Genomic DNA, 27,619 nt, shown 5'->3' with positions numbered 1-27,619 from the left:
TGGTCCAACGTTCAGCTTTAATTGCCATGAATGTGGCCTGAGAAACAAAATGAGTTTGACACCCCTGAATTCAACAGACTGCTCTTGTATATACAGTAATACTACGACTGGGTCATCAGAAACCAACTTCATGGGAGAATTGTTTTAGGTCAGGAGTATAAATCAGGAAGTCTAAGTAGATTTTTGGACAAGTGCTAGCACTTACCTATTTTTTTTTCATCCCATGCACGTAAAATCCACCGAGCAAGTCAAAAGATAAATAGGTTCTTCCCAGAATGCTTCACATATGAGTTGTCCAAGCTGCTAATATTATAAGAATGATTTAATTAATTTTTATCAAGTTGCTCTTTCCACTTCTTTTCCTATACGTATTACTTATTTATCCCTTCCCCACTTCCTCTTTCTTGATTGAACTTCCTGTGTCACTCATTTTGAAATCTTCCTTCTCTGACAGCTAAACCTTTCAGACCCAGAACCAAGGTAATTTGCATGGAGTACATATTCACATAATTTCCTTTTTAATGCCATATTAGTTGAATTACAACCTGAGGCTAAAAACCATTTCGGAACCACTGATGTAAATAGGAGGGAAACAAAATTCACCTTATTGAAAACTGCTGGGAGGCAAAGCAAATGCAAGTATTCTACAGCAGTTTGAAGTTTTACATGCATATTTAATGACATGCCATTAAATATATATGAGTTTTTGCAATACAAAGTGTTGGACCAAAGGAATGAGTACAATAAAGCTATACTGGGACATTCATTTTCTATTCTGTATATCAACTGCCTACCTTCTTTGGGTCAGCCAGTCCATTCCAGGACGCATAAAGCAACATGCAGTGTGTTTGCATCAAGGTTTTGGTGCAATCTATCTAAAAACATATCGCCCCCCTGTGTTGAAACTGCTACACTGCAACGTTAAATCTACTCCCAAGTTAAACAGAGAGGAGAATAGTCACCAAAATGACAGCATTTAAAAACACAAAATAATCGGTTTTGAGAAATGAGAGTAAAAATCAAACCAAACATCCTTCTTTTGTTTTAATACTGTGAGCATAGTCATACAGGCATATAATAGTACAGTGAATGCATCATCATATTGTTGGTATATTCCTCTCTAAATTACCCTTGCCATGTAAACGAGAAAAGGTCGTTTAAAAAAATATGGAGTGAACAGGTTAGGAAAATCAACATTTGAATTTCATGCATTTCTGTTTTAAAAATAAGGACGGTGCTTAAAAGGCAAAGTGAAATTGCAACACGATCACTTGGTAACATATAAAGTAATAATGAATCATGACGTTCCCCTCCCATACATTTATAAATAATTATTTCAAAAAAGAAAAATCTTCATATACAATATGTTCATGCGGTTTCGTGCATTCGTTTGATGGCCTGACTAGGCTAAATCATATGAAAACTGTTATTTAGAAGATTCATCCTACATGTTGAATAGCTTTCTGTACACGCTTGTTTTAACTTGTAATAAATATTCATCTGGCATTCATAAATAGAAGGTAGCTAAATCACATGAATTCGGGAATACAGCTCATTAAAAGCAGATTTTGTTGTTGTACCGCTGAGACAATGAAATGATCATATACTTGGCACAAGGACAAGGGTTTGAAAATGAAATTTGGCATCACATTAAAAAGAGATTCAAACTACTGTAAGGTGTGTTTAGGTGCACAACCTATTGGCCTCAGGAGAACATCTCAACTGAAGCAGTTAACCACAACATGTTCATTTGAGATTTAAAAACAGATGCAGTCAAGTGTCCTGTTGGAATACGATGCTACAGGCGAGTGGCAGACGAGGCCGAGCGATACACACAACATGGAGGCTATAGTTGCCGTATGGGGGGAAGGTTGAGGGTTTCCAGGGCGCTGTGGTAGAGCTCTCGCAAAGCTCTCAAAAGATACAGGCGGCAGAACATCTGGTTGAAGAGATGAGGCAATGGCTCCTGGGAGGAAAGACAGGAAAATATGTCAAACATGACTCAAGAAGAATACAAATTTTATATACAGTGGAACCAACTACAGTATGCGGACAGTGATATTCACAGTTTTGGTAATAGATGTTACATGAATTTTAACTTGGAAGGCTAGCAGTGACACACTGTCATTTTAAACTAATCTTACAACATTAGATGTATTCAAATCAAATAAATGACTCACAATTATAATTTTGGAAAAATGCACTCGAAGCAAAACATACATACAAATGACTCACTGCAACTTCCCCTAACGACCCAGGCTAAATTTAGCTCATTCTCAGCATTAAATCTTACCGCAATCTCTTAATTACAAAGAATCACTTCGAATTACACTATTTCCTTCAGATGAATTACCGTATTGGCCCGAATATAAGACGGCCCTGATTATAAGACGACTCTTTTTCAAGACTCAAGTTTGAAAAAAACGACTTTTTGAACACCAAATTAATTTTTATACAGAAAATAATTATAGTACATCCGAAACAAACGATTCTAACAATATATTTGAGAGAAAAGCATGTTATTTTGCCTCATTCAAATCTTAATATCTGAACATTTCAATATGTAAACTAAAGTGCAATCACATCCGTAAATGAATGGCTTCTGGTTTTTGAAATGTAAATAAACCAATCTATTGTGATAAAACAACAAAATTGCAATAACTGCATTAACCATCAAAGTGAAGTCTAACTTACTGTAGTCTTGAAACAAATCTGAATAAGGAAACACATTGCAATAAAACAATGCAATCTGGTTAAACATGACAGTAGCTGAGATCTGTCATGACAGAACATCGCTTCAATGGTATCTGGCGCCATCTAGCGTCGTGAATGGGAAGAGTAGCTGAGAGCTGTCATGACAGAACATCCCTTCAATGATATCTCGCGCCATCTAGCGTCGTGAACGGGTACAATGTCTAGACCGCAAATATAAGACGACCCCCTCTTTTTCAGTCTTATTTCAATGTAAAAAAACACTGTCTTATATTCGGCCAATACGGTACTTCTATGCGATTGTCCAGGGTTTTGGCACCATCTATAAGTAGCGTAGCGCATTACAGAAAGAGCATAAAAATACAAAACCTAATTACTGAATAATAATAGTAGTAATAACTCTTGTAATAATGTAGCAAATATGGTTCTAATGTGGCAGATGTGTTTTGTGTTGTGTACCTGAACACACCGCGTGGCTGACTTGACAGAGGGAGAGAGGATTTTTTACTTTCCTTTTTTATGTTCTGTCGATGGCGTCAGCTGCGGCGGACAGTAGGCATGTTGTGTTGCACAACAGACAACATTTACTTTAGACATCGAAAAGATCGTGTGTCGATTGATCGTATGTCGAGGTACCACTGTACATCCTAACTAGATTTTTTGGGGGTATTGTCCAAGTATAATCGTATGGTGACTTTCTTTTTTACGTACACTTTTATGACGGCTCTGAATGTTAAAATACCACTAAAATATGCAGAAAGTTTGACTCTGCAATTAATTATTCCTATATCCATTATTTGCAATTGGCGAAGTGACATTGTAAATAGGAATACATAAGGGAAGGGAGCATATATGGCCTTAAAGATTCCACAGTTATTGGTGACACTCTCTGTACTCGTTTCTGATGATTTTTCTACAAGGAACTCCAAACGTGGCCTCACCCCCAGGACGTGGACTCTGTTATAATATGAGCTGAAGTCTTTACTGAGAGACACCAAAAACTTGCAGATCTGAGCATGGGGACAGATAAACGGAGATTCAATAAAAGGTTCGACATTGAACGTGAAATGCCCTCACTGGTTATTTTCTGACCTGTTCCGTTTTCAGGCTGACTCGAGCCCCTACCCCTTCACAGGCTAATGCTTGTCCTGATTGGTCCAGCAGCTCAGAGAAGGGAATGAGGTAATTGAAGAGGAGGAGCCACTCTCCCTGTCAAAACAAACACATGCTGCGAGTTGGTTCCGTAGCGTCAAATGAATGGTGAAATGGGAAAAACTTTTCACTTCAATATAAAAATAATTTAATACAGTATACCTCTTCTTTGAGGGCAGAAAAGTCCAGATCTGAGCTATCAGGGATTTCTGGGTACAAACCTGCAAAAAAGGCAAAATCATCACATTTGGAATAACCAGGTAAAACTTTTGTTTTATGCAGATTTTTTGAATAAAATCTGTGAGCGAGTGATTCTGTACACCCATGTAGCGCTACACTTTCATGTGGCACTCATGCTGTCATGTAAAATTCAGAAGGTAAACTGGGCTATGTTTAGTTTTGTTGTGTGCACTGATTAGCATTTGCTACCAGCGGCATAATTTTTGTTTGTCTAGTGAAGTTGTTTATGCAGCGGCGGGAGATTTTTGTTGGTTACAATACACAGTGTCATGTAGTGTATAAACTACAGCTTCAACATGTTGAAATGTTTTACTGTGATAACGGATGCTCGCTTTTTTTCTCCCAACTCTGGGCTCTGCTCCTGTAGTAGAAGCTGTTCCACCTACAGTCGTCATAGTAACAAAATCTGCCATCTCACACTTGCAGTCGCTCACAGCAAGACAACAAATTGCGAAAATTGTACTGTAATTCTCGATTTTGGGGGTAGCTTGACATTAAGCATGTATTGTCACCTGGGAAAGATTTTAAATTGCCCCCCTTTTTTCAAATAACTTGTTGGTGCAGTTTATAAAACCAGTCACTTATAGTTCAGGTTTGAAAATGGGTCAGAGGTTAAAAAGGCGAGAAGGGTGTGGAGGAAATATTTTCCGGTACACTGTACAACTAGGGCTGTCCCAAACGATAAATTTTCTCCCAGTTAGTCAGCCAACTATTTTTAGGATTTGTCGACTAATCTAATAATTTTTTTGCCTTTTCTTTTTACAAATTTAGCAATGAAATTTTATATATACTCATATGTATATATTAATTCACAAAAACATTTTGTAACACTTAAATTCTTTATCAAAGAACAAATAAACACGTACATAACAACAATAAATTACAAATAAACAATGAGATGATAGCATTAACTAACAAAAGAATGGAATGTAAACAGATTCAGAACACTGACTTCGCCTTTCCAACATGATTCAAAACAATTCTTACAAAAAATATCTAGCATTAATATTATAGTATACCACTATATATAATAGTAGTATAATAATTATTCATTGGCAATCATTTTTCATAAAGGGTGTCATTTTAAAGCTATTGTTAGTATAGAATCTGAATTCTGAAGTATGTGGGATGAACTCCAGAAATTGTTATATATATGACGAACATGACGTGCTTTTATTTTGAAATGTTCACCGAAAGTACGTTCACTAAATTGCTAAATGTAAGCTTTACACTCCGCAAAAAAACTCTTTTTTTTTTCACTGCATGTGGTGTCAGTAATCTTTTTTTTTTTTCCATTTGCAAATGCTGTTAACCAGTGATTTTTCATTTTTGAAGTATCACCTTTTAACCGCAAGTTTGTATTTCGGAGAAAACTGCCAATGTTTTATAGCAGGCTTAAGTCGGTTGTCTTTTTTCTCCATTAGCCTCAATGGAGCAATGCTAACGTTTACAGTGTTTAATATAGATGTAGTTCCTTATTTTGTATGTCTGAACTTTAATTCTACAGCGTGTTGATGACCAATAAACATCTGTGAGAGGAACTGTTGTCTTATATGCCATCAGCACGCACGCACAAATGTATGCTCGCGCGCGGGCGGCGATAAAACGCAGCCGTGAAAATTACCGCCCTCATTTTTATTTACCGTGCGATAAATGGACTCATTGCATATCGTGACAGGCTTAGCAACTTCAATAAAACATGTCGTTAGTTAGTTAGATGGACTTACGATCTGCCGACTTGTAATTGTCTCCTGTCGTCTTCCAAAATTACAACTGGGTGACGGCGCTTTAGGTTTTCATTCATGGCCGACGTGCAACCAAGCTTGGCATTGAAGAGGCAGGACACAAAAGTGTACCCTCCTTTGTTTCGTTGAAATAAGTCAAGGTTTTGGCACTCTGGTATGCTTTTTGGCCTTTGTGCCGCTTTCCCCACTTGAATACAAAGCATCCGACACTAAAAAAAAATCTCCCGACCCCCCCCCCCCCCCCCCTTAAATATTTCTCCTCGGATCTACACAATTCACGTAGGTCACCCTTTTTGACTTCAAACCGTCGAATTTCGCCGAAAGGTGAGAGATTTTCATGCCTGATAGTTAAAGTTCTATTAACTAATGTTAAATATAAAATGAATGAAAAGAGATTCATATTAATCAATTTTCCATGCCACTCACAAGGGTGCTGGAACCAATCCCAACCAACTACAGGCAGTAGGCGGGGTACACCCTAAATATGTCGCCAGCCCATTGCAGTAGCAGGGTAGTAGTTGTAGCAGATTCATAGTATATTCATCAGATATTCCATCCATATTTTTCAGACTATAAGGCGCACTATCAATGAATGAGGTTATTTTCATACATAAAACGCACGTCATTATAAGGCGCACTAGTGCATCAATGTATGACATGCAGTCATTTTTTTCTTTATCTTGTAACATTGTAATTATTGTTTTATTTATTCATTATTTCTTTTTGTGTCTTATTTATGGGTTTCCTGAATGAGGAATGGAATTCTTGAGTAGTATAAGTATAAAGTCATGCTACTACAAATAGGGTCGAGGTAATCAAGCACAACCAGATTTCATGCTTAGGGATCACTGGATCATGAGGTGCACTGTTAATTTTTGGGACAAATTAAGGATTTTAAGTGCGCCTTATAGTCCGAAAAATATCATAATCAATTACTATCTGATGATAACAACTTAAGTTATCCTCTCATGATCTTTCCCGTCATCATAAAACTATATTCTTTTGCTCACATTCTATAATGAGACATGGCCAGTGGCCGAAACCTTACTGTATTGTTGTATCTCTTACTATGTTTCCACAGAGCTTCTGCTCTGTGTTTCAGCATTGATTGAATGGTTTTGTTAATTCAAGGTCTTGATTCTCACCTTTCTCCACCCCTCGGTCGTAGCTATCGAATAGTGTGTGCAGTCTGGCGCAGTTGTACATGACAAACACGCCGCCTCTCGGCCCTTTGGTGGATACGCCTCCTTCTGTTTGGACATCCAGCGTGACCTTAACAGAAAAATGTGGACTCACTCAAAAAGCAATACCTTTAAAAATGCCAGTGTGTGGATATTTTAGGTCATTAGCTGTCAAAGGCAGTCATTGAGTTGAGTACAGTAAATGGGTCTTATTTTTTGGGGTAGCATTTCAATTAGTACAAAACGATGCAGTTGATCAACATTTGCTATAATAATGATATGTAGTTTAATCCCTTCTTCACAAAACATTATCAGCAATAGCAGCAAAATGATTACACTACTTGGTAGCAACCAGAAGAGGGTGCTATTAAATTTAAGATTGATTGATTAATTTTTTACCTTTCATCTATATACGTGACAACCTATATTTTATTTATTATGTAACTCCTATCAATCTACTTTTTTATTTACCTTTTCCATCTTTCAAGTGTCCTATTTTTATTTATCTGCATCTGTGATGCTCAAAGTGAAGCACTAATGAATCTATGATACATTGGCTCCACATAGTGTTATCCGGAAGGTTCACTTACACGTCAGTAATGTAAAACTTTTAAGATTAATCAATTTGCACTTCATTTTCAAGAACTGCCTATTAAGATATAAATACTCTGCCCGGTCCAACGAAAGAAGTCACCAAAAAAAAAAAAAAAATATATATATATATATATATATATAAAGGGTGTAACGGTACATGTAATAGTATTGAACCGTTTCGGTACGTGGTAGTCGGTTCGGAACGGATGCGTACCGAACGAGTTTCTGACGTAATATAACCCTTACTTTTCGAGGCTGTGAGTCGATCGGGTAACAATTTCTTTGTGTAGATTATATTTACTCCGTCTTCTCTACTATAATGAGGACCAACACGACAGGACAGTCTAGAAACGTCAACGGCGCGACAACGTGGCCGCCGCGAGAACGCAGTGAAACGCGGGCGTTAAAGTCAATCAGCCAATGCACACCAGTCGCAGTGCGGCCACGCGATAGATGCGTCCCCGAAGCGGCTCAACGCGACGCACGCGAAAAGAACGGCAGAGTTTATTATTTGACGCGAGACGCGGTCCTGCTGCATCAATACTACTAGCTAGGATCGGGCCGGAAGTCACTCGTGTAATAATATGGTGGATCCGGTCGATTTTTAAACTAATATGCAGTCGTAACCTACTTTTTGAGTCCATCAGATCTCTTCACTGGTAGATCGGGGTACAGTTGACTTGTCTTTGTTGATTTACGGCTGTCTTCTCTGCTATAACAATAACCAACACGGCCCCGTGTTCAATACAAAGCCCTCCTACCACAACAAAACAAGTAGGAACTAATATTCACATAGGAACTGAAGTTATACAACATAAAATATACAATATAAATGAATACTACATCACATTTGTAAAATATAAACACATAACAAAATAAATAATAGCCCATTTAAATAAAATAAATTGAAATGAGCTAAAACACCTGTAATTAAATAGTAAGAATAATACACACATCCTGCTTACACAATTAAAATTATTCATTTCTGTGTGGCGCTTTAACTTGAGAAAATCCACCAATAAAGCTTTTGAAAACCGTTCATAAGAAAAAAAAATGTTTCATTGAGGCATTTCATTTGTAAAATACATGTTAAAATCTTTGTCATTGGGATTGCTTTTCTCTTTAGCACAGGACTTCTTTTTTCTTTCTTTCACAAAGAAAGCTGACCAATACGCAGGGTCTGAAAGGCAAATTGTTGTTGGATTATCTTTAAATACCCGCTACTTTTTGAGCAGAATTCTAGCTTTGTATAGGCTAATGTTCCTATTGTTGAAAGCACAAAAGTGTGTAATAAACAACTAGCACATTTATATTTTGCATTTTGTTTTTTTACTGTACCGAAAATGATCCGAACCGTGACCTCAAAACCGAGGTACGTACTGAAATTTTTGTGTACCGTTTCACCCCTAGTATATATATATATATATATATATATACATATATATACAGTACTGTGCAAAAGTTTTAGGCAGGACACCTGCCTAAAACTTTTGCACAGTACTGTATATTTTTACTATATTATGCATATACAGGATATACTGTATGTATATATTTTCCCTAAGTGGAAGCTTCCATGATCCTAATAAATTTAATAATTAAAAAATATATATATACAGTACTGTGTGTACATATATATATATATATATATATATATATATATATATATATATATATATATATATACATACATACACAGTGCCTTGCAAATGTATTCGGCCCCCTTGAACCTTGCAACCTTTCGCCACATTTCAGGCTTCAAACATAAAGATATAAAATTTTAATTTTTTGTCAAGAATCAACAACAAGTGGGACACAATCGTGAAGTGGAACAAAATTTATTGGATAATTTAAACTTTTTTAACAAATGAAAAACTGAAAAGTGGGGCGTGCAATATTATTCGGCCCCCTTGCGTTAATACTTTGTAGCGCCACCTTTTGCTCCAATTACAGCTGCAAGTCGCTTGGGCTATGTTTCTATCAGTTTTGCACATCGAGAGACTGACATTCTTGCCCATTCTTCCTTGCAAAACAGCTCGAGCTCAGTGAGGTTGGATGGAGTGTGTTTGTGAACAGCAGTCTTCAGCTCTTTCCACAGATTCTCGATTGGATTCAGGTCTGGACTTTGACTTGGCCATTCTAACACCTGGATACGTTTATTTTTGAACCATTCCATTGTAGATTTGGCTTTATGTTTTGGATCATTGTCCTTTTGGAAGATAAATCTCCGTCCCAGTCTCAGGTCTTGTGCAGATACCAACAGGTTTTCTTCCAGAATGTTCCTGTATTTGGCTGCATCCATCTTCCCATCAATTTTAACCATCTTCCCTGTCCCTGCTGAAGAAAAGCAGGCCCAAACCATGATGCCGCCACCACCATGTTTGACAGTGGGGATGGTGTGTTCAGGGTGATGAGCTGTGTTGCTTTTACGCCAAACATATCGTTTTGCATTGTGGCCAAAAAGTTCAATTTTGGTTTCATCTGACCAGAGTACCTTCTTCCACATGTTTGGTGTGTCTCCCAGGTGGCTTGTGGCAAACTTTAAACGAGACTTTTTATGGATATCTTTGAGAAATGGCTTTCTTCTTGCCACTCTTCCATAAAGGCCAGATTTGTGCAGTGTACGACTGATTGTTGTCCTATGGACAGACTCTCCCACCTCAGCTGTAGATCTCTGCAGTTCATCCAGAGTGATCATGGGCCTCTTGGCTGCATCTCTGATCAGTTTTCTCCTTGTTTGAGAAGAAAGTTTGGAAGGACGGCCGGGTCTTGGTAGATTTGCAGTGGTCTGATGCTCCTTCCATTTCAATATGATGGCTTGCACAGTGCTCCTTGAGATGTTTAAAGCTTGGGAAATCTTTTTGTATCCAAATCCGGCTTTAAACTTCTCCACAACAGTATCTCGGACCTGCCTGGTGTGTTCCTTGGTTTTCATAATGCTCTCTGCAATTTTAAACAGAACCCTGAGACTATCACAGAGCAGGTGCATTTATACGGAGACTTGATTACACACAGGTGGATTCTATTTATCATCATCGGTCATTTAGGACAACATTGGATCATTCAGAGATCCTCACTGAACTTCTGGAGTGAGTTTGCTGCACTGAAAGTAAAGGGGCCGAATAATATTGCACGCCCCACTTTTCAGTTTTTTATTTGTTAAAAAAGTTTAAATCATCCAATAAATGTTGTTCCACTTCACGATTGTGTCCCACTTGTTGTTGATTCTTGACAAAAAAATTAAATTTCATATCTTTATGTTTGAAGCCTGAAATGTGGCGAAAGGTTGCAAGATTCAAGGGGGCCGAATACTTTTGCAAGGCACTGTATGTATATATATATATATATATCATATCTTAGTACACTCTAATACTTCGTTGGACCACCTTCAGCTTTAATTACGCTGCACATTCGCTGTGATAATGTTTCCATAAGATTCTACTAATTTTTCACCATGATCTTATATTGATGACGGGCTTTAAGCAAAATAATAAGATTACGTTATTGGACAATGTAATCTCAAGGTTCATTAATTAATTATATGAGCCACTTATTGGCCCATTTTCCCAATGTCCATTAAACAATTATAATATATCCGTAACTGTATGAAGGACGGCCTCGTGTTGCATACTTACCGGACTGGTGTGGACTGTTGAGAGAAGTTCAAATCTGATTGTAGCAGAGCTCATTACCCTGATGATATCATCCCATGTCTGACCTACAAAATGTGAGGGGAAACTGCAGTTCATTTACTTCAGCTAAGGTTATTGATGCCTGTTGACACACACACATGCATGCATGCACCTTCTACTTGATCCCCGTACTTCATCTCTGAGGCCTCTTTCATTTGACCTCTTCTAAGCCTGTTGAAAAGACAACAAAAAAAATGGGAACTTTAACTCATTACTGTCATTGACAGTAAGAGACGGCCTAGCAGTGATTCATCACTCTCAAGTCAAAATGGATTAGACATCTACTGCCTTCAATGGCAGTGAATGAGTTTTAATATAGGAAATGAGTTTACCAGAAGGTGCATTTTACCTTGTGAAGTACAAAGTGACATATAATAACAGTTGAATTCGGAATGAGAAGGAGTAAGAGGAAAACTGTTGATGATGATGCTTTGTCTTACTGCAGGTACTGCGCAGAAGAGAGTTGAGAAGCAGGAGTCTTGACAGGCCCACACACCAGATGTCTCTGCATACACCCGAGATGAGCAGGTAAAAATAGTAACACAAGCAAGTGAGCGCGTCTGTCAGTGCGTGTGCGGTTACCTGAATGTGCGTCGCCCCACTGGCTCTCCACAGCATCGCTATCTGCTGCTGGCGGAACTCATCCTGACAGGAAGTCACGTGCAAGGCTGTTGCCGTTGCAAACTAAAAAATGTTTCCACATGTGTAGATATCAATGGTATATCACTCTGTTGGAGACCCTTGCATTTCATAAGCGTGCATGTGTGGAGTCTTACGGTGCAGTCAGCTGTGGCGAGGTCCAGTTGTGCCAGATGGGAAACGCTGTCTCTGTGGACTGAACACATACGCACCAATGAAATACAGGTTTCATTGCACACACTTCTTAAGTAATTCATCAATCTCACTATTCAGTTCCCTCTGAATCATTATCTCATGATTACCGTATTTTTCAGACTACTTCACACCTGAGTATAAGTCACACCAGCCAAACAATGCGCAATGAAAAGGAAAAAAACATACCGGTATATAAGTCGCACCGGAGTATAAGTTGCATTTTTGGGGGGAAATTTATTTGATAAAATCCAGCACCAAGAACAGACATGTCATCTTGAAAGGCAATTTAAAATACAATAGAGAACAACAGTCTGAATAGGTGTACGGTATGCTAACATTACATGACGCTAGAAGTTAGATCGGGCCTAAAAAATCCAGCCCAGCCCGACGCGCGGGTATTAAAGCCCGACGCAGCCCGAGCCCGAAAACCCCCAAAATTTTATGTTTTATTTGTAGGCACGAGCCCGAAAAAAAAAAAAACGAAATTTAATGTTTTATTTGTGAGGACTCAGGAGAAGGAGGAAATGCGGGGATGCGATGCGTGGTTGCGTTTTGTGTGATCACGTTTGTGACGATGCCGGTGCATACATGCACAATGATAACAAATTAAAGTCTGTCTTTTGTAACGAATTCTCCCAATTTAACACGACAGTAAGATGGATATTCAATAAACATTTACATCTTTTATATTTGCCTGTCTGTTCTAACAGGCGGATAGTGGAGTTGACATTTATTTTAATCTCCTCGAGTTTGCAGGAAAAAAGCGCAAGTTTTCTCAATGTTTAAATAGTCTACATAAAATAACGCTGGAAAGGTTTGTTAAATATATTTCTCGTATGAGACCAAAGCGCCACATTCGTTTACATTCAGCGAAGCCGACACAAGTTTCCGTATAGCGTTTTCAACAATCAATTTGAATCCTTTCCATATCCCACTCCTACCGAAGTTGCATGTTTGCTTTTCAATTCCCCTGTCTTTAGCTTGTTTTTCACTCCTATAGCTGCTCCATATCGAAAAGGAAATACCAGGATGCTCGCGGAGGGGAATACTGAAAAGAGAGCGGGACAACTGCGTTCACGTGCGCAGGCATGCACAGCGCCTTCTCTGTTTTATCCGAAATATTTATTTTATTTAACATCCATAAATTGTTTTAGTATACATATATAAACATATATTTATTTTTTAAAAAGTTAGCAAGAGAGAAGTCGGCCCGACCCGACCGTAAATAATCACACATAAGTCGCTCCAGAGTATAAGACGCACCCTCTGCCAAACTATGAAAAAAAACTGCGACTTATAGTCCGAAAAATACAGTATATTTTGGACTAATTTATACTTCCCTTACATGTTGTTTTTCTTTCTTTCTTTCTTTTTTTTTTTTTTAACATTTTGACAAAAGTTTTCCTTAATTGCTTTGTAAAGTGGTAATAAAATTGAGTCCAGTCATAATGCTTTATATTGTGCCGGCTTCATTTGGAAGACCTTCCCTGGTTACCTGGCCATACAGTACCTCACCTGTGCATGTTCCGAGGCTGGGATCGTATCCTTGTAAGCCCTCGTCCTGAATCACTCGTTTTACGTTTATCTTGATTGCTCCTTCATTCTCGACCTTGTCTGGTTTCTTCTTGCCTGGCCCGCCGTTCGTCCTCCTGTCCCTCTCAATTTCCCTCTCTCGGTATGCCGACTTTTCCAGCGCTTCCTGAATCTTCTCCTCTCTTTCCTCGTTGGTCCAATTGGCAGGGAATATAGGCCAGTCGATTCCCAGAGTGCGAAGGAAATTGACAATGACACTTTCTTCAGGCAGCAGAGGGCACATGGATACTGTAAACCTGAGATAGAGGCCAAAATGGAACACATATCACATTTGGTGTACTTCTCAAAACAAAATTTAAAAGATAGTTTTCATGGGACAATATTCTAAAATGAGAAGTGTTTCATGAACCAATAACTATAATTTACAACAACAAAAAACATCAACATTGAATAAAGGACCCGCCGCACAGTGCGTAAGATTCTACGGGACTCCTTACACATTCTGTTCCCAGAGTTTGAGTGGCTCCTCTCAGGGTGGCGATGACTGTATGTAGTGCTGCAACGATTAATCTATTAACTCGAGTAATTCGATTTAAAAAAAAAATACTCAAATTAAATTTTGCTGCTTCGAGTATTCATTCAATTAAAGTGGCGTTGTAATGGTTTGTTTTGAAAGTGTTTCCATTTGGTTTTATTGATTTGGGTGGATACACTACCCTCAAGTGACGACAGTGAATATGACATAACTCATTTCACATGGCTGAATCCAGCTGTTCCATGTTAAGACCAACATAAGCTAAGCTTTTGTTTAAGCTAATGTGTTTTTAATGCATTCGTAATTTAGTTTATTGGTATATTTAGCTGTTTTATATGGGAATATGTGTTTGAATTATTTCTTAAGCGCATTGTAGAAAAAAACGTTAGCATTTTATAGCATTTAGGCTAGTGGACTTTTGCTATGCAAGTTAGCCAGTTGTTCTTTTGTTGTACTTAAACCCTCATTCATTTATTATTATTATTTATTATTCATTGATTTCGGTATTTTATTTTTATATGTTCCTTCACACCTCCATGAGTCATCACCTTATCGTGATGGAGGGGTTTGCGTGTCCCAATGATCCTAGGAGCTATGTTGTCTGGGGCTTTAAGCCCCTGGCAGGGTCACCCATAGCAAACAGGTCCTAGGTGAGGGGCCAGACAAAGCATGGCTCAAAAGGACCCCTATGATGAGTAAAACAAATGAACTCAAGTTTCCCTTGCCCGGACGCGGGTTACCGGGGCCCCCCACTGGAGCCAGGCCTGGAGGTGGGGCTCGAAGGCAAGCGTCTGGTGGTCTGGTCCCCATGGGGCCCGGCCCGGCACAGCCCGAAAAGGCAACGTGGGTTCCCCTTCGCATGGGCTCACCACCTGTGGGATGGGCCAAAGGGGTCGGGTGCGTACGGAGTTGGGCGGCAGCCAAAGGCGGGGGCCTTGGCTGTCCGACCCCCAGCTGCAGAAGGATGGATGGTTGTTCCTTCTCCGATTACTCGATTAGTCAAACTAACTAGTTCATCAATTAATCCAACACTACAATAATTGATAGCTGCAGCCCTAACTGTATGCTACCTTTGCTGCAGAACTGAGAAACTGCAGAAATGACGAAAATGACTTTTGTCCCAGGGGCCATTCAGCTCCTTTATGCACAACCTTCAATACCCACTCATACCCCCGTACAGGAACCCACAATCAACTCTGCCTAAGCCCATTCAGAGCCACATGCACACACACAACTCACTGTTGGACCTGAGCTATATATCTTGCCTTTTGCACTGTTTTTATTCTTTAGCATATACTGACAAAGTGAATAACTGTCTCCCATGCTTTATATTAGTCCCTTGGGGATGAATAAAGTTCTGTTGACTTTAATTGACAATTTCAATCAAATGTGAGGTACAACAGTGATCCCTCGTTTTTTTGCGGTTAATGGGGACCAGAACCCGGGGCGATAAGTGAAAGGTATTTATTCAGATTTAGCATTGGAAAGAGATACATTAAAGACATGTTTTTTCACTTTTTTCTCCCAACGTATAAAAAATAAAATAAAAAAAACTTTTATGTATATACAGTATACATATAAATATATACTGTATACACTGTATAAGGAGCCGGGCCAGGCAGAGCGTCGCGGCAGCTTTCACTGCGATAAACTCAAACACACGCTGCGTTCTAACGCCGGATTTAGGTGGAAACGGGACGAACGTTTTAGTGCATCCAAGCAGGCAGGTCAGGTTTCTCAAGAGTGATTTGGTCGAGGATTCACAGTAATTATAATATAAAATAGCACCATGCTATTGAAACATGAAAACAAAATGAAATGAATTGAAAAAAATTGCGTAACTTTAACTTGAAATATTTACGTAAAATGAATGATAACTGCCCAGTTTTTTATTTTAACCAAGAATCTAGACTGTTTTACGTTCATATCTATAAAAATTCCGAGATTTACGCATTTATTTACAAGAATTTTCAACTTATAAAGCTCTTTTGTGATGGCCGCCATGTTGGATTTTGTATCCATACACAATAGCGTAACTTTACATTCAAACAATCAGGTAATTTTCAGCAAACTGCTAGTTTTTTTTACAATTAAAAAAAAAAAACTAGTAATTTAGACATTTCTGCGTCCATACAAAAAAAATTGGCTTTTACATGTTTTATTTTATGTCACATTTCAATCTAAAAATGACGAGGGCCAGATAGCCGGCAGGACGTGCTGAAGCAATAGTGACATCTGAATTCAACCTAAATAAGTTGTGATTCTATAAAAATTCAAAACTTGCTTTGTTGAGTAAAATTCAGATGATTTTGCATGCTTTCCTCAAGTATTAAATTTCTGATGTGAAAATTGAGTGATTTACTAGTGAGTCGACTCAAATCCGCTCACACCACTCACTTACACACAATGCGTTGCCACAGCAAGTGTTTAACAAGCTAAACGATGATTGACACATACGGCGCCTTGATGTTTCGGCTTCCCAGCTTCTCTGGCAAATGAAACCTTAACTCCTGTCAATCATTGTTGACTTTAATAAGCAACTCCAGCGTACTGCCTGACCAAGAAAAGCAGCAGGAGGGAGTGAGACTAAGTGATCGGATCGGGACAGCTCTATAAAATACTGTATTTATTTGTTTATTTTAAACAACTATGGACGATAGCACAAAGATTGAAGTGCGATGTAGCCAGGGGTCACTACAGGATAAAGGGGTACTCACCCTTGCCCTCTTAACAGTGCCCCCATGTGGTCGGCTAATAGAATGGTCCTAAGTTGTCCCAAAGTCAGGCTCTCGGGAGTCGGTGGTTCAGGTTTGGGGTGCAGGGCTGGACAGTTGAGCACCACGCAGCCCTCCCTCTGCGCAGGTGGTGTCAGGTACTGCATTATGCCGCCCTCTAGGACTGCCCTGAAGGCTGCGGCACGGTCCACCCTCACCCGCAGACCTTCATCCATTACTTCCCCACCCGCCACAGGGAGAACACCTCGGCCTTGGACAGAGAGAATTCTGGACATCACCGCCAGAGGAACCTATGTGGAGATAAAAACTGTTTATCACTTTAACAGTATTGGTGCATTGATCGGGGAAAAAAAGTAAGTATTTACAGCAGTATTATCTGCACTTGTAGGTCTATTATTCCGTAATTTGTTTCAACTAGAATACATTGGAATTATGCTTTGGTTTGCATGTAGAGAGCAAGTCATCAAATTACATTAACACATGTTGATATTAGAGCTGTCCCGACTAGTCGACGTTGTCGACGTCATCGATGACGTAAATGCGTCAACGGGCAAAACATACCGTCGACGGGTAATGACAGGTTAAAAAAAATTACATGCGGATAATGTTTAGAATGGCGGGCGCTCGCGATACAAGCGGTTGTTACTGGCACCCCCAAGGGGCCCGCTGTTATTTCAATGTGACCGGCGTTGTTAGATTGAGCAAAGAGGAAGAAAGTGGGCGAGCGAGCAAGAGAGAGGGAGCGAGATCGGCGAGTTGGAAAAGTGAGCGGGTAGCGCCAAGTTGAGTGACTTCATCCCCCACATTTTAGTTTTGGTCAATAAAAGTATCCTTAAAGAGCCATCCGACGCCTCTCGGTGTTTTTATGCACGCCGCCGCCTTCCCGAGGAGGAAATCGGACGAACCCAGACGAACCGACGACAACGAGCCAAGTGAATCGCCGGTGAGGAGTTGAAAACACCGCCAATTTCCAAAAAGGGCAGAGATTGTAAGACGTGAAAGCGGCATAAAGCCAAAAAAGCGGACCAGAATAGCCAGAGTCTGGAATTATATCAAGGAAAATATGGAGGGTGCCACTGTGTGCACTCTTTGCTAAGCTGAGCTCGCATACCACGGTAGCACGTCGGCTATAAACGAACACTTGAAGCGCCGTCACCCAAGTATAATTTTCTAAGACAACAAGAAACAACAAGCTAGCGGATTGTAAATCCATACAACTCTAACGATTTTTTAAATGGAAGTTGCCTTTATGTGCGTCGTATCAACGCGCATTTTTATTTAATAAAATAATTAATCTAATTATATATTTTTTTCAAATTATTATTAAATTTATTAGGATCATGGAAGCTCCCACTTAGGGAAAATATATACATATATCCTGTATATACATAATATAATAAAAAATATATATGGAAACACCACTGACCTGCTTACTGTAATCCATGACTGCACTAATGTTAGTTATTTAATATTATAAAGTTTTACATATAGTAGTATACTATAAAATTAATACTATATACTTACTTTTTGTTACTGTGGGTATGTGTGCCTTTCATTCAAAATAATTGTGGTAATATTTCAGTGTGCCCTCTGCATTATCTTCAGGTTAAAACAAACAAAAGTTGAACAGTTTTTCCCCTCCCCAAAAAATGCGGAATGCACACCGGAAAGAGCATCTGAACTCACACAAAGTATTCTGAAAATGATTGTCCGGGACATTGCAATTCATTTTAACATTTAGAACAATATAGACAATGACATAAGAGTAAGAATTGTTTTGACTCCTGTTAAAAAGGTGAAGTCACAATGTTTCCGTTTACATTTTTTTTGCAGCAGTTAATGCCAGCAGCATTTGACCTCATTGTTTGTGATTTATTATTGATATTTATGTTATTTATTTATACGTTGATAAAGAATTTAGGTGTTCCAAAATGTTTTTTGTGAATTAATAAGCTTTAAACAAATATTTCAGTATTAAATTAGTAAAAAAAAATAAAAATTTATTAGATTAGTCGACTAATCGTAAAAAATAGTCGGCTGACTAATCGGGAGGAAATCAGTCGTTTGGGACAGCCCTAGTTGATATTTTATGATGTCGCAGGCCACCAACGCTGAGTTGATGTCCAACTATCTAACTAAATGCCAATGGTGCTTTACCATCCAATTGTACATTGAAATACATGAAGATAAGAATAAAAAATTACTCGCTGAGAAATTTTGCGGTCATTATCGAGTGGGGTACAGTTGACGACGGTGAAAGACGTCAAATTCGTTTGGCTAGGACAATTGCCAGTCTCTCACTGGACTTGTCACTCTCGCTTAATGTAAGCTGGAATAGACGCCAGCCAACCCAAGATGCTGTATAGTATTTTTTTTTTTTTTTGTACATAAACAACTGCAGTTGTAGATGACTGTGTGACCCATATTGTGATTGGGCACTCGTGGGTACATAATCATCGCCTCAAGCACACTGTCCAGTCGATCATGTTGCCACAACTATGACCTTGATAGTGAGTGTTTAATTTTTTTCATAATGGAAATGTACAGTAAATAACGCCATGTGTGTAGTAGCTCGTTTTTTAGTTTTGGAAACTGATACACAACACTGTCATCTGTAATAAATAAGTTACTTCAAAATTCATTAGATACATTTCATCCAGGAGTTTTAGTTTCCTTTTTTGCAAATGCTACTATGACTGCATTGGGCATTTGGTAAATTTATAGAATAAAAGAAAATGTCCATTTTATTCTATCATACGCAAATACCTATCAATAGCAAAGACAAGTACTGTAAATGATAAAATTGAGGTTATTTTTTAGAACTGTATGTTTACATATCTGTGAACTTGTCTGTAGAACACAAAACCGCTAACTATTCGGTTTAAATTTCCCTTTTTTTGTTCACATCGGTCTTCTGCGTTGTTTGATTTTTTATTATTTTTTTTAAATCAATGCTGAGTACCAAACGGAAGATAATGTGTGCAGCCAGAAACCAACCTGACCATCCGCGAAGAGCGTGTTAAACATGGAACTCGGTGACAAGAAATCTCGGGTTCGGAGGTTTTTGGCGCTGCTCTCCTTGAACCATAGCTTCTCCGGCTCCGGGAAAATCCTGTCGCCGTCTCTTCGGCCGGAGTCGCGGACATTACAACGCGTGGCCCGCAGTGCGGAGCTCAGCGCCCGGACCGTGGGAGTGATACGGAGGGGTGAAGATGACTCTTCGGTGTTCTCCATCGTTATCATAACAATACAAACGGGTGCAGCTACAAGCACATCGGCGCCATGATATTACATCCGTGTTGTTGCTGAGTGGTTACCCGGTCCATTCAAGCGTTGAAAGAGAACAGACAAGACCGAGTGCTCGTCGATGTCAAATATTGGCTCAAGTGGCATGGGCGCATCGGGTGTTTTTTTTTTTTTTAAACGGAACTATTGACTCCAATTTGTGTTCCCCTTCGAGTCCGTTTCCGCAATGGACTCCTGTCCCAATGTGAGTACCGACAGAACGTGAGTGGCGCATGCGTAGTACATGCAAAAACTGACCGCGCCTCTCAACCGCGCAAGCGTTGATTTGTGACATTTTTACGACAGTTTGGGTATGTGCGGTGTTTCGGAGGTTTAAAAATATATATATACATATATATATATATTTATCAATACTTGATAATAATACTAGTACTAACAATAACGACAGTATTTTGAGGTAACAACACATTTACGCTGGGATATAAGCTGTACACTGCTGTACACTGACTACTTTTATTGTATTGTAAGAGTCATATCTACAGTGTGGTCCCATTAAAAGATATAATTAAATTCAGTGCTGGCCAAAAGTATTGGCACCCCTGCAATTCTGTCGGATAATGCTCAATTTATCCCAGAAAATGATTGCAATTCAAATGCTTTGGTAGTAATATCTTCATTTATTTTGCTTGCAATGAAAAAACACAAAATAGAATGGGAGGAAAAAATTAAAATCTTTATAATTATACCCAAAACTCCAAAAATGGGCCGGACAAAAGTATTGCCACCCTTTGAAAAATCATGTGATGCTTCTCTAATTTGTGTAATTAACAGCACCTGTTACTTACCTGCGGCACAAAACAGGTGGTGGCAATAACTAAATCACACTTGCAGCCAGTTAAAATGGAATAAAGTTGACTCAACCTCTGTCCTGCATCCTTGTGTGTACCACATTGAGCATGGAGAAAAGAAAGAAGACCAAAGAACTGTCTGAGATCTTGAGAAGCAAAATTGTGAGGAAGCATGGGCAAACTCAAGGCTACAAGTCCATCTCCAAATACCTGAATGTTCCTGTGTCTACTGTACGCAGTGCCATCAAAAAGTGTAAAGCCCATGGCACTGTGGCTAACTTCCCTAGATGTGGATGGAAAAGAAAAATTGACTAGCGATTTCAACGCGGATGGTAGATAAAGAACCTCGACTAACATCCAAACAAGTTCAAGCTGTCCTGCAGTCCGAGGGTACAACAGTGTGAACCCGTATAATCCGTCGGCGTCTGAATGAAAAGGGACTCTATGGTAGGATACCCAGGAAGACCCCACTTCTGACCCGGAGACACAAAACATCCAGGCTGGAGTTTGCCAAAACTTACCTGAGAAACCCAAAAACGTTTTGGAAGAATGCTCTCTGGTCAAATAGAGCATTTTGGGAAAGGCATCAACATAGAGAGGGAGGGAAAGGACACTTTCAAAGAGAAGAACATGGTCGCCACAGTCAAACATGGTGGAGGGGTTGCTTTGCTGCCTCTGGCACTGGACTGCTTGACCATGTGCATGGCATTATGAAGTCTGAAGGCCACCAACAAATTTTTGTAGCATAATATAGGGCCCAGTGTGAGAAAGCTGGGTCCACTTCAGAGGTCATGGGTCTTCCAGCAGGACCATGACCCAAAACAAACTTCAAAAAGCACTACAAAATGGTTTGAGAGAAAGCACTGGAGACTTCTAAAGTGGCCAGCAATGAGTCTAGACCTGATTCCCATTGAACACCTGTGGAGAGATCTAAAAATGGCTGTTTGGTGAAGTCACCTTTCAAATCTCAGAGACCTGGAGCAGCTGGCCAAAGAAGAATTTTCTAAAATTCTAGCAGAGCATTGTAAGAAACTCATTGATGGATACCGGAAGCGGTTGTTCGCAGTTAGTCTCAAGGTTGTGCTACCAAGTATTAGGCTGAGGGTGCCAGTAATTTTGTCCGGCACCTTATTGGCGTTTTGAGTAAAATGATAATGAATTTTGTTTTTTCATTCTGTTTTGTGTTTTTTTTTTTTATTGAAAGCAAAATAAATGAAAATATTACTATCAAAGCATTTGTAATTGCAATCACTTTCTGGGAGAAATTGAGCATTGTCTGACAGAATTGCAGGGGTGCTAATACTTTTGGCCATCACTGTACCTGCGGAAATGTAAGGGGTGTATACTCAATTGTTTATCTTATTCGAAAAGTGTTCAGAAACTCATACATGCAAGGACAATTTAATAGACTCACATTCTATCGGTACCTTTATTGGGTTGCGACAAGACAGCGCCCCTTTTGTAGGCGTGCCGTCGCCTAGTGTAAACTAGTGGGGTCAAAAAGTGTCAGTCTTGTTAATCTTGGTTGTACATGGTATGCAAATGAAAAGAACACGGAGGCTTGTAAATTGTGCACCATTAAAGTTGTACACTTTTCCACCTTGTAAAAATAAAGAAAAGTACTAATACCAGTATGTATATGGTTAATCGGTGACACCCCCCCCCCCCAATATTAAAACATTTTGAGAGCGTGTAGTGAATGAGCTATTCACTATTTTGCTTATTGAACAACTATAAGCAAAAGATCAACGCAAGCCATCAGTTTGATCAAATGTGGTCATAATATAGTTGTACATGCAGTAGTGGCAGTTCGGTGTGTGACAAAATATCGAAATGGTGATATATCGTGATATTTCGGATCCCAAAACGTTATCGATAATACGCTCATGCCAAGAATCGTTTTAAAAAGGTGTCAATGTTTAAAAATCTTCCGCCATAGTAGAGTCTCAGTTAACTCTATGGCTGCCATTGACGACGCTCGACGCCCAATCCATTGAGACTGGGAAGGGCAAATGAACATTCGTTCATCCAAAACCAGAGCATTCAGAGTGATTCTTTCCGATTTTCTGGGCATTTACAGGTCAATTACTGTTCATTTTAGGGCATTTACAGGTCACTTCCTGCTGAGTTTGAGTCACTGCCTAGTCATTCCTGGGTCACTTCCTGTTCTGTAACCCAAAATCAACAGGAAGTCACCCTGAAATGCCCTGAAATCAATAGGAAGTGACTGAAAATCAACAGGTAATGACCTGAAATGGCCCAAAATTACCTCGTTGCCTTGGTATTGGCTGCCACTGACAGCCATAGAAGTGGGAGGGGCCTGTTTGAAGAGTTACAGATTCTTCGCTGCCATCCTCCCAGTTCAAATGGATTGGCTGTCTATGAGTGATAAACTTTTCACAGAAGGATGAAGATAGCTTGTTTTTTTCTGTTGATCAGTGTTTTGTAGAATATCCTAGAATGATTTCCTGACCAATGTATCGATAATCGACCATTTGTATCGCCAATCGTACCGTATCGTGAGGCACCAAGAGTTTCTCACCCCTAGTGGCATTATTAATACAGAATTGAAGAATTTGTATGAGAATTTGTAATTAAGTACAAAGTGGATTAAAGCATACCTACTCAGGATACACAGAATGAAACATAAAACACACATTTTCTAACTTATCTACATATTGCAATGACAACTTTAATTTTAGAACGTGACAAAGCGGCATACTGACAGAGACTTAATTACTTTTACTCCGGTTCCCTCCCGCATCACAAAAACATGCTTGGTAGGTTGATTGCACACCCTACGTTGTCCGTTGGTGTGAACGTGAATGGTTTTTTTTTTGTCTATTTGTGCCTTGCGATTGGAAGGCGGGCCACCGTGCACCCTGCCTTCTGTCTGCAGTCAGCTGGGATAGGCTCTGGCACCCTAGCGACCCTTGAGCAGTACATATAGCCCACTGGATGGATTATAAGACAAAAATAATAAATGTCTTCAGATAAAATGATGTCAGTCTTTACACAATGTTCTTTCTCCAATAACCACACACGTAGGTACACAAATGACTTTGTGCGACACTCAACTTGTCAATCACAAGGAACATATACACTGTAGCACAAACAACCAATACCATTCACTATGCACAATTTAGTCTTCTAGAACCTATCAAGCATATTTTTGGACTGTTGGAGGAAGCAGGAGAAAATCACGTAAGCACAGGAGGAACGCAATATTTTCAATACACAAACATATCATGAAAAAGATAGTGTAACCACGGGCGTAGGTTTGCGTAGGGATGGTAGGGATGTAATTTCAGGATGCTGTAATTGTCCCCACCAACTTTTAAGCCACCTACTGTATTTGCATTATAGGTAATTTAGATTGTCTTCCCATATGTTGTAAGGCTAGAATTGGCTCTCCCATCATTAAGTGAATTATTTTCATTCATACCTTTAACTTTTCACTTGCTGAACGTGTAAGTACATTTTTTTTCTTCGACCGCTCATTCGATTGGCTGGTGACTTAACCCTGCCTCACTCATACACACGCACTCACGGCCCCGCTTCCGCTGAAGAGGAGGGATATTAGAAGTTTTTTTCAGCCAGCAGCAGCCACTGTAAAAAGACGTCAATCTTGTGGAGGTGGGGTAACCACCACTAATTTTGCTACTGAAAGTCCGACCTGCTTCAGAGTAAGCATAACATTAAACTTTTTGAATTTGCTAACCTGCAAAACTCGAGTAGGAATCTGTTTAGAGAGAAGTGTACTCCTGTATGCGCTTTCTACTGTTAATGTTAAACTGAGAAATGTATTGAACCGAGGTTTACCCCCTTTTCCTCAAATTTTCATTTTTATTTTATTTATGCGGTCTTAAAGCAGAAGGAAGCTTTCATTTCTTGCCGAGTTTGGTTGTACTTGTGGACAAAAGCAGTAGTTTTACCTGAAGGAAGGCTCTATATTTATTTATTTTTGTTATTCCCTGACTAAGACGTTTTTTTTTCAGTTTTTTTTTTTTTTTTTTTTTTTTTTTTACTTTTTTTTTGCATTCCTGGATAGCTAAGAGATTATTAACACATTTTATTTATATTGTATGTTGTAATTTATGTTGAAATATTGCAATTTAAATTTGCTAATGAAAGTTTTCAAAATGTTTCCTTAGTTGTTTTTGAAAACAAAGGTTTGACTCAAACGGTGTATCACCCGAACCAATATATATAAAAGTTTTCAGATTTATTTTGCATTGATCATTCAGCCTCTTATTAATTAAGTTCATACTCGTGATAAATGTAGCCGGACCCCCGTTCATGCAATCTGTTTGGTCTTATTAATGTCCCATCCCCAGCAAAAAGTGTACATGCAGGTTAGTTATGCTGTTACATCGTCCCTACCAATGTTGAAACTAAACCTACGCCCTTGAGTGTAACATTCATTTATGATCATCTCTTGTAGATATTGTATTTCAATAGCAATTCTAATTTGATTAATGTATTCCTCCAAGAAGAATGACATGAGAAAAATTGTTAACAAATCGTTAACTTGGTCTTATGAGATTTGATAGTGATATGAATTTTTCAAAAATTATATACTGTATATACACTAATTAATGCTTTGAATTATCCTGATTTTTTGGTGGCATTTGCATTCTGCTTCTCTGTGACCATTTTTAGTTGGTGTTATTCTTGGCTGACACGGAATTCCCGGTTGCGTTCTGTTGTCTAAGCAAGCCGGGAGAAAACGTGTCATTAAGGAAAAACACCTTTGTGTCTTCTTCTCCCAACATGTTAACAGCGCAATTTCCTTAAACAAAACAATGACGTTCATATTTGCACTATTATACACAATCAACATCCTTTTTAAAATAGATGATGTTGCCATCTCAAGTGTTGAGCAGTTTTATGCATGGTGGGGTGGAAACGGAGCCCCTAACCAGCTGGAAGTCATAATCACAGCTGCATTATGGGTTCCGTTACAATCCCACCCGCCAAAGTACCCAGTCCATGCATCTTTACCTGATAATACACCTGAAAAGGAGACAAGATCAGACTTAAGGACTTGTAAAAATTTGTAAAAATGCACATTCCTTATGTAATTGCAATGTATACAGCACACACATTTTGGATTTCCAGTCAATAGTTACACACATATTGTTAAAAAGCAAGGCACATTTAACAATTTTAGAACATTTCCAGGTGTCTTGACAAAACGTCTCTAAAATTGTTTGGTTAAAATACACAACGAATAAGGAATTGCGGGCAGAATTACAGACTTGGGAAAAGGTTATCAGCTACTTGTTCTTAAACAGCGCAGCCTGAAGATCCCCGACAAAAAGACAATGGTCGATTAGTGTGCAAGTAAGGCATGCAGCAGACACATTGGCAAAAACATGGACCCAGACACAATATTTAAATATATATTTACAGCAACAAAATAGCATGAATTCTAGCTATTTGCTTTTCTTCCTGCAGTGTCAAGGACAGTTTAGTACAGATTGCTCTTGTTTTTGTTCTGAATGCAGATATTGTACTGATGTTGTTCTGTGCAGGGGTGATGTATTGCTAGTGGGGACAGGGCTATTGACCACCTAAAATCTAGGCAAAATATCTGACTTTTTTTATTTTTTTTATTTTGCTTTATCACCTAGTTTAGAAAGTCTCAGCAGACATCTTATTTTCGTGCTTAGTTTTAAAATGTAAATTTACTACGCAACGTACTGTTATTAATCGTGACTAATTAGCCTATAACTTCTGCGCAAAGCTTGTGACATTTTCTGTATGTGAAGAAATTTGTGAGTGATATCCACTCGTTCCTCAAATGTTCATCAGCCAAGCTCACACAAAAGATGTGTATTCTTAATGCACAAATGCTGATTATCATAAAGGAATCTCCTTCATGGCTCAAAAATTCAGCTTGCAGTCTGTCATTTTTAACAGTGTAAACAGAATCAACTGGAGGCTTAAATATCTGTTCAGCATTACCACATTCTAGTAGAATTGCTTGTCAAGTTCCCTTGGATGCTACATTTTTTTGTTCTAAGATTTTACACCAATCATGTATTGCTTCTATGGTATATTTTCTGTATGTGAAGAAATTTGTGAGTGATATCCACTCGTTCCTCAAGTGTTCATCAGCCAAGCTCACACAAAAGGTGTGTATTCTTAATGCACAAATGCTGATTATCATAAAGGAATCTCCTTAATGGGTCAAAAATTCAGCTTGCAGTCTGTCATTTTTAACAGTGTAAACAGAATCAACTAGAGGCTTAAATATCTGTCCAGCATTACAACATTCTAGTAGAATTGCTTGTCAAGTTCCCTTGGATGCGACGTTTTTTTTGTTCTGAGATTTTACAGAAATCATGTATTGCTTCTATGGTATTTGAATTTGGTTCTACAAATAGCCTAAATTATTTTAGATTTCTCAGACTTCTCTGGATCATAATGAAATTTAGAGCTGTCTGAAATTTGTCCGAGTCAGCCAGTAAAAGGGAGCCGGGCAGTCGTAGTTCATTTTGAACTTGTTATGGTAGAAAAACACATTTGCACACTCACACACACACAATTACTGTGCCTGAAGACAACGC

General features: G+C 38.9%; 1 protein-coding gene across 1 annotated transcript; it reads right to left on the bottom strand.

Annotated features, from left to right (window-relative positions):
* Positions 1 to 861: 861 nt before the first annotated feature.
* dalrd3 (DALR anticodon binding domain containing 3) lies at positions 862 to 20,439 on the bottom strand. The gene is made up of 13 exons (XM_057829963.1): positions 19,948 to 20,439; positions 16,933 to 17,240; positions 13,663 to 13,976; positions 12,090 to 12,148; positions 11,896 to 11,997; positions 11,754 to 11,818; positions 11,426 to 11,484; positions 11,257 to 11,339; positions 6,995 to 7,121; positions 4,027 to 4,085; positions 3,805 to 3,921; positions 3,654 to 3,722; positions 862 to 1,966 (listed from the first exon to the last, which is right to left on the bottom strand). Exons 1-13 carry the CDS (start codon positions 20,191 to 20,193, stop codon positions 1,847 to 1,849), a joined length of 1,728 nt encoding a protein of 575 aa, XP_057685946.1. The 5' UTR covers positions 20,194 to 20,439; the 3' UTR covers positions 862 to 1,846.
* Between the last annotated feature and the right edge of the window lie 7,180 nt (positions 20,440 to 27,619).

Source organism: Corythoichthys intestinalis, chromosome 2, assembly GCF_030265065.1.
Source record: "Corythoichthys intestinalis isolate RoL2023-P3 chromosome 2, ASM3026506v1, whole genome shotgun sequence".
NCBI lineage: Eukaryota > Metazoa > Chordata > Actinopteri > Syngnathiformes > Syngnathidae > Corythoichthys > Corythoichthys intestinalis.
The sequence above is the reverse complement of the archived record's forward strand: the minus strand, read 5'-3'. Positions and strand labels throughout refer to the sequence as shown.

What these genes read in the sequence shown, in the direction of transcription:
- dalrd3 (XM_057829963.1), bottom strand. Translation starts at nt 20,193, where the DNA reads ATGATAACGATGGAGAACACCGAAGAGTCATCTTCACCCCTCCGTATC. An exon ending in TCGCCACAGCTGACTGCACC is followed by an intron (nt 11,998 to 12,089) that starts GTAAGACTCCAC and finishes AACATTTTTTAG; the next exon opens with TTTGCAACGGCAACAGCCTT. An exon ending in CAACAGTCCACACCAGTCCG is followed by an intron (nt 7,122 to 11,256) that starts GTAAGTATGCAA and finishes TTTTCTGTTAAG; the next exon opens with GTCACGCTGGATGTCCAAAC.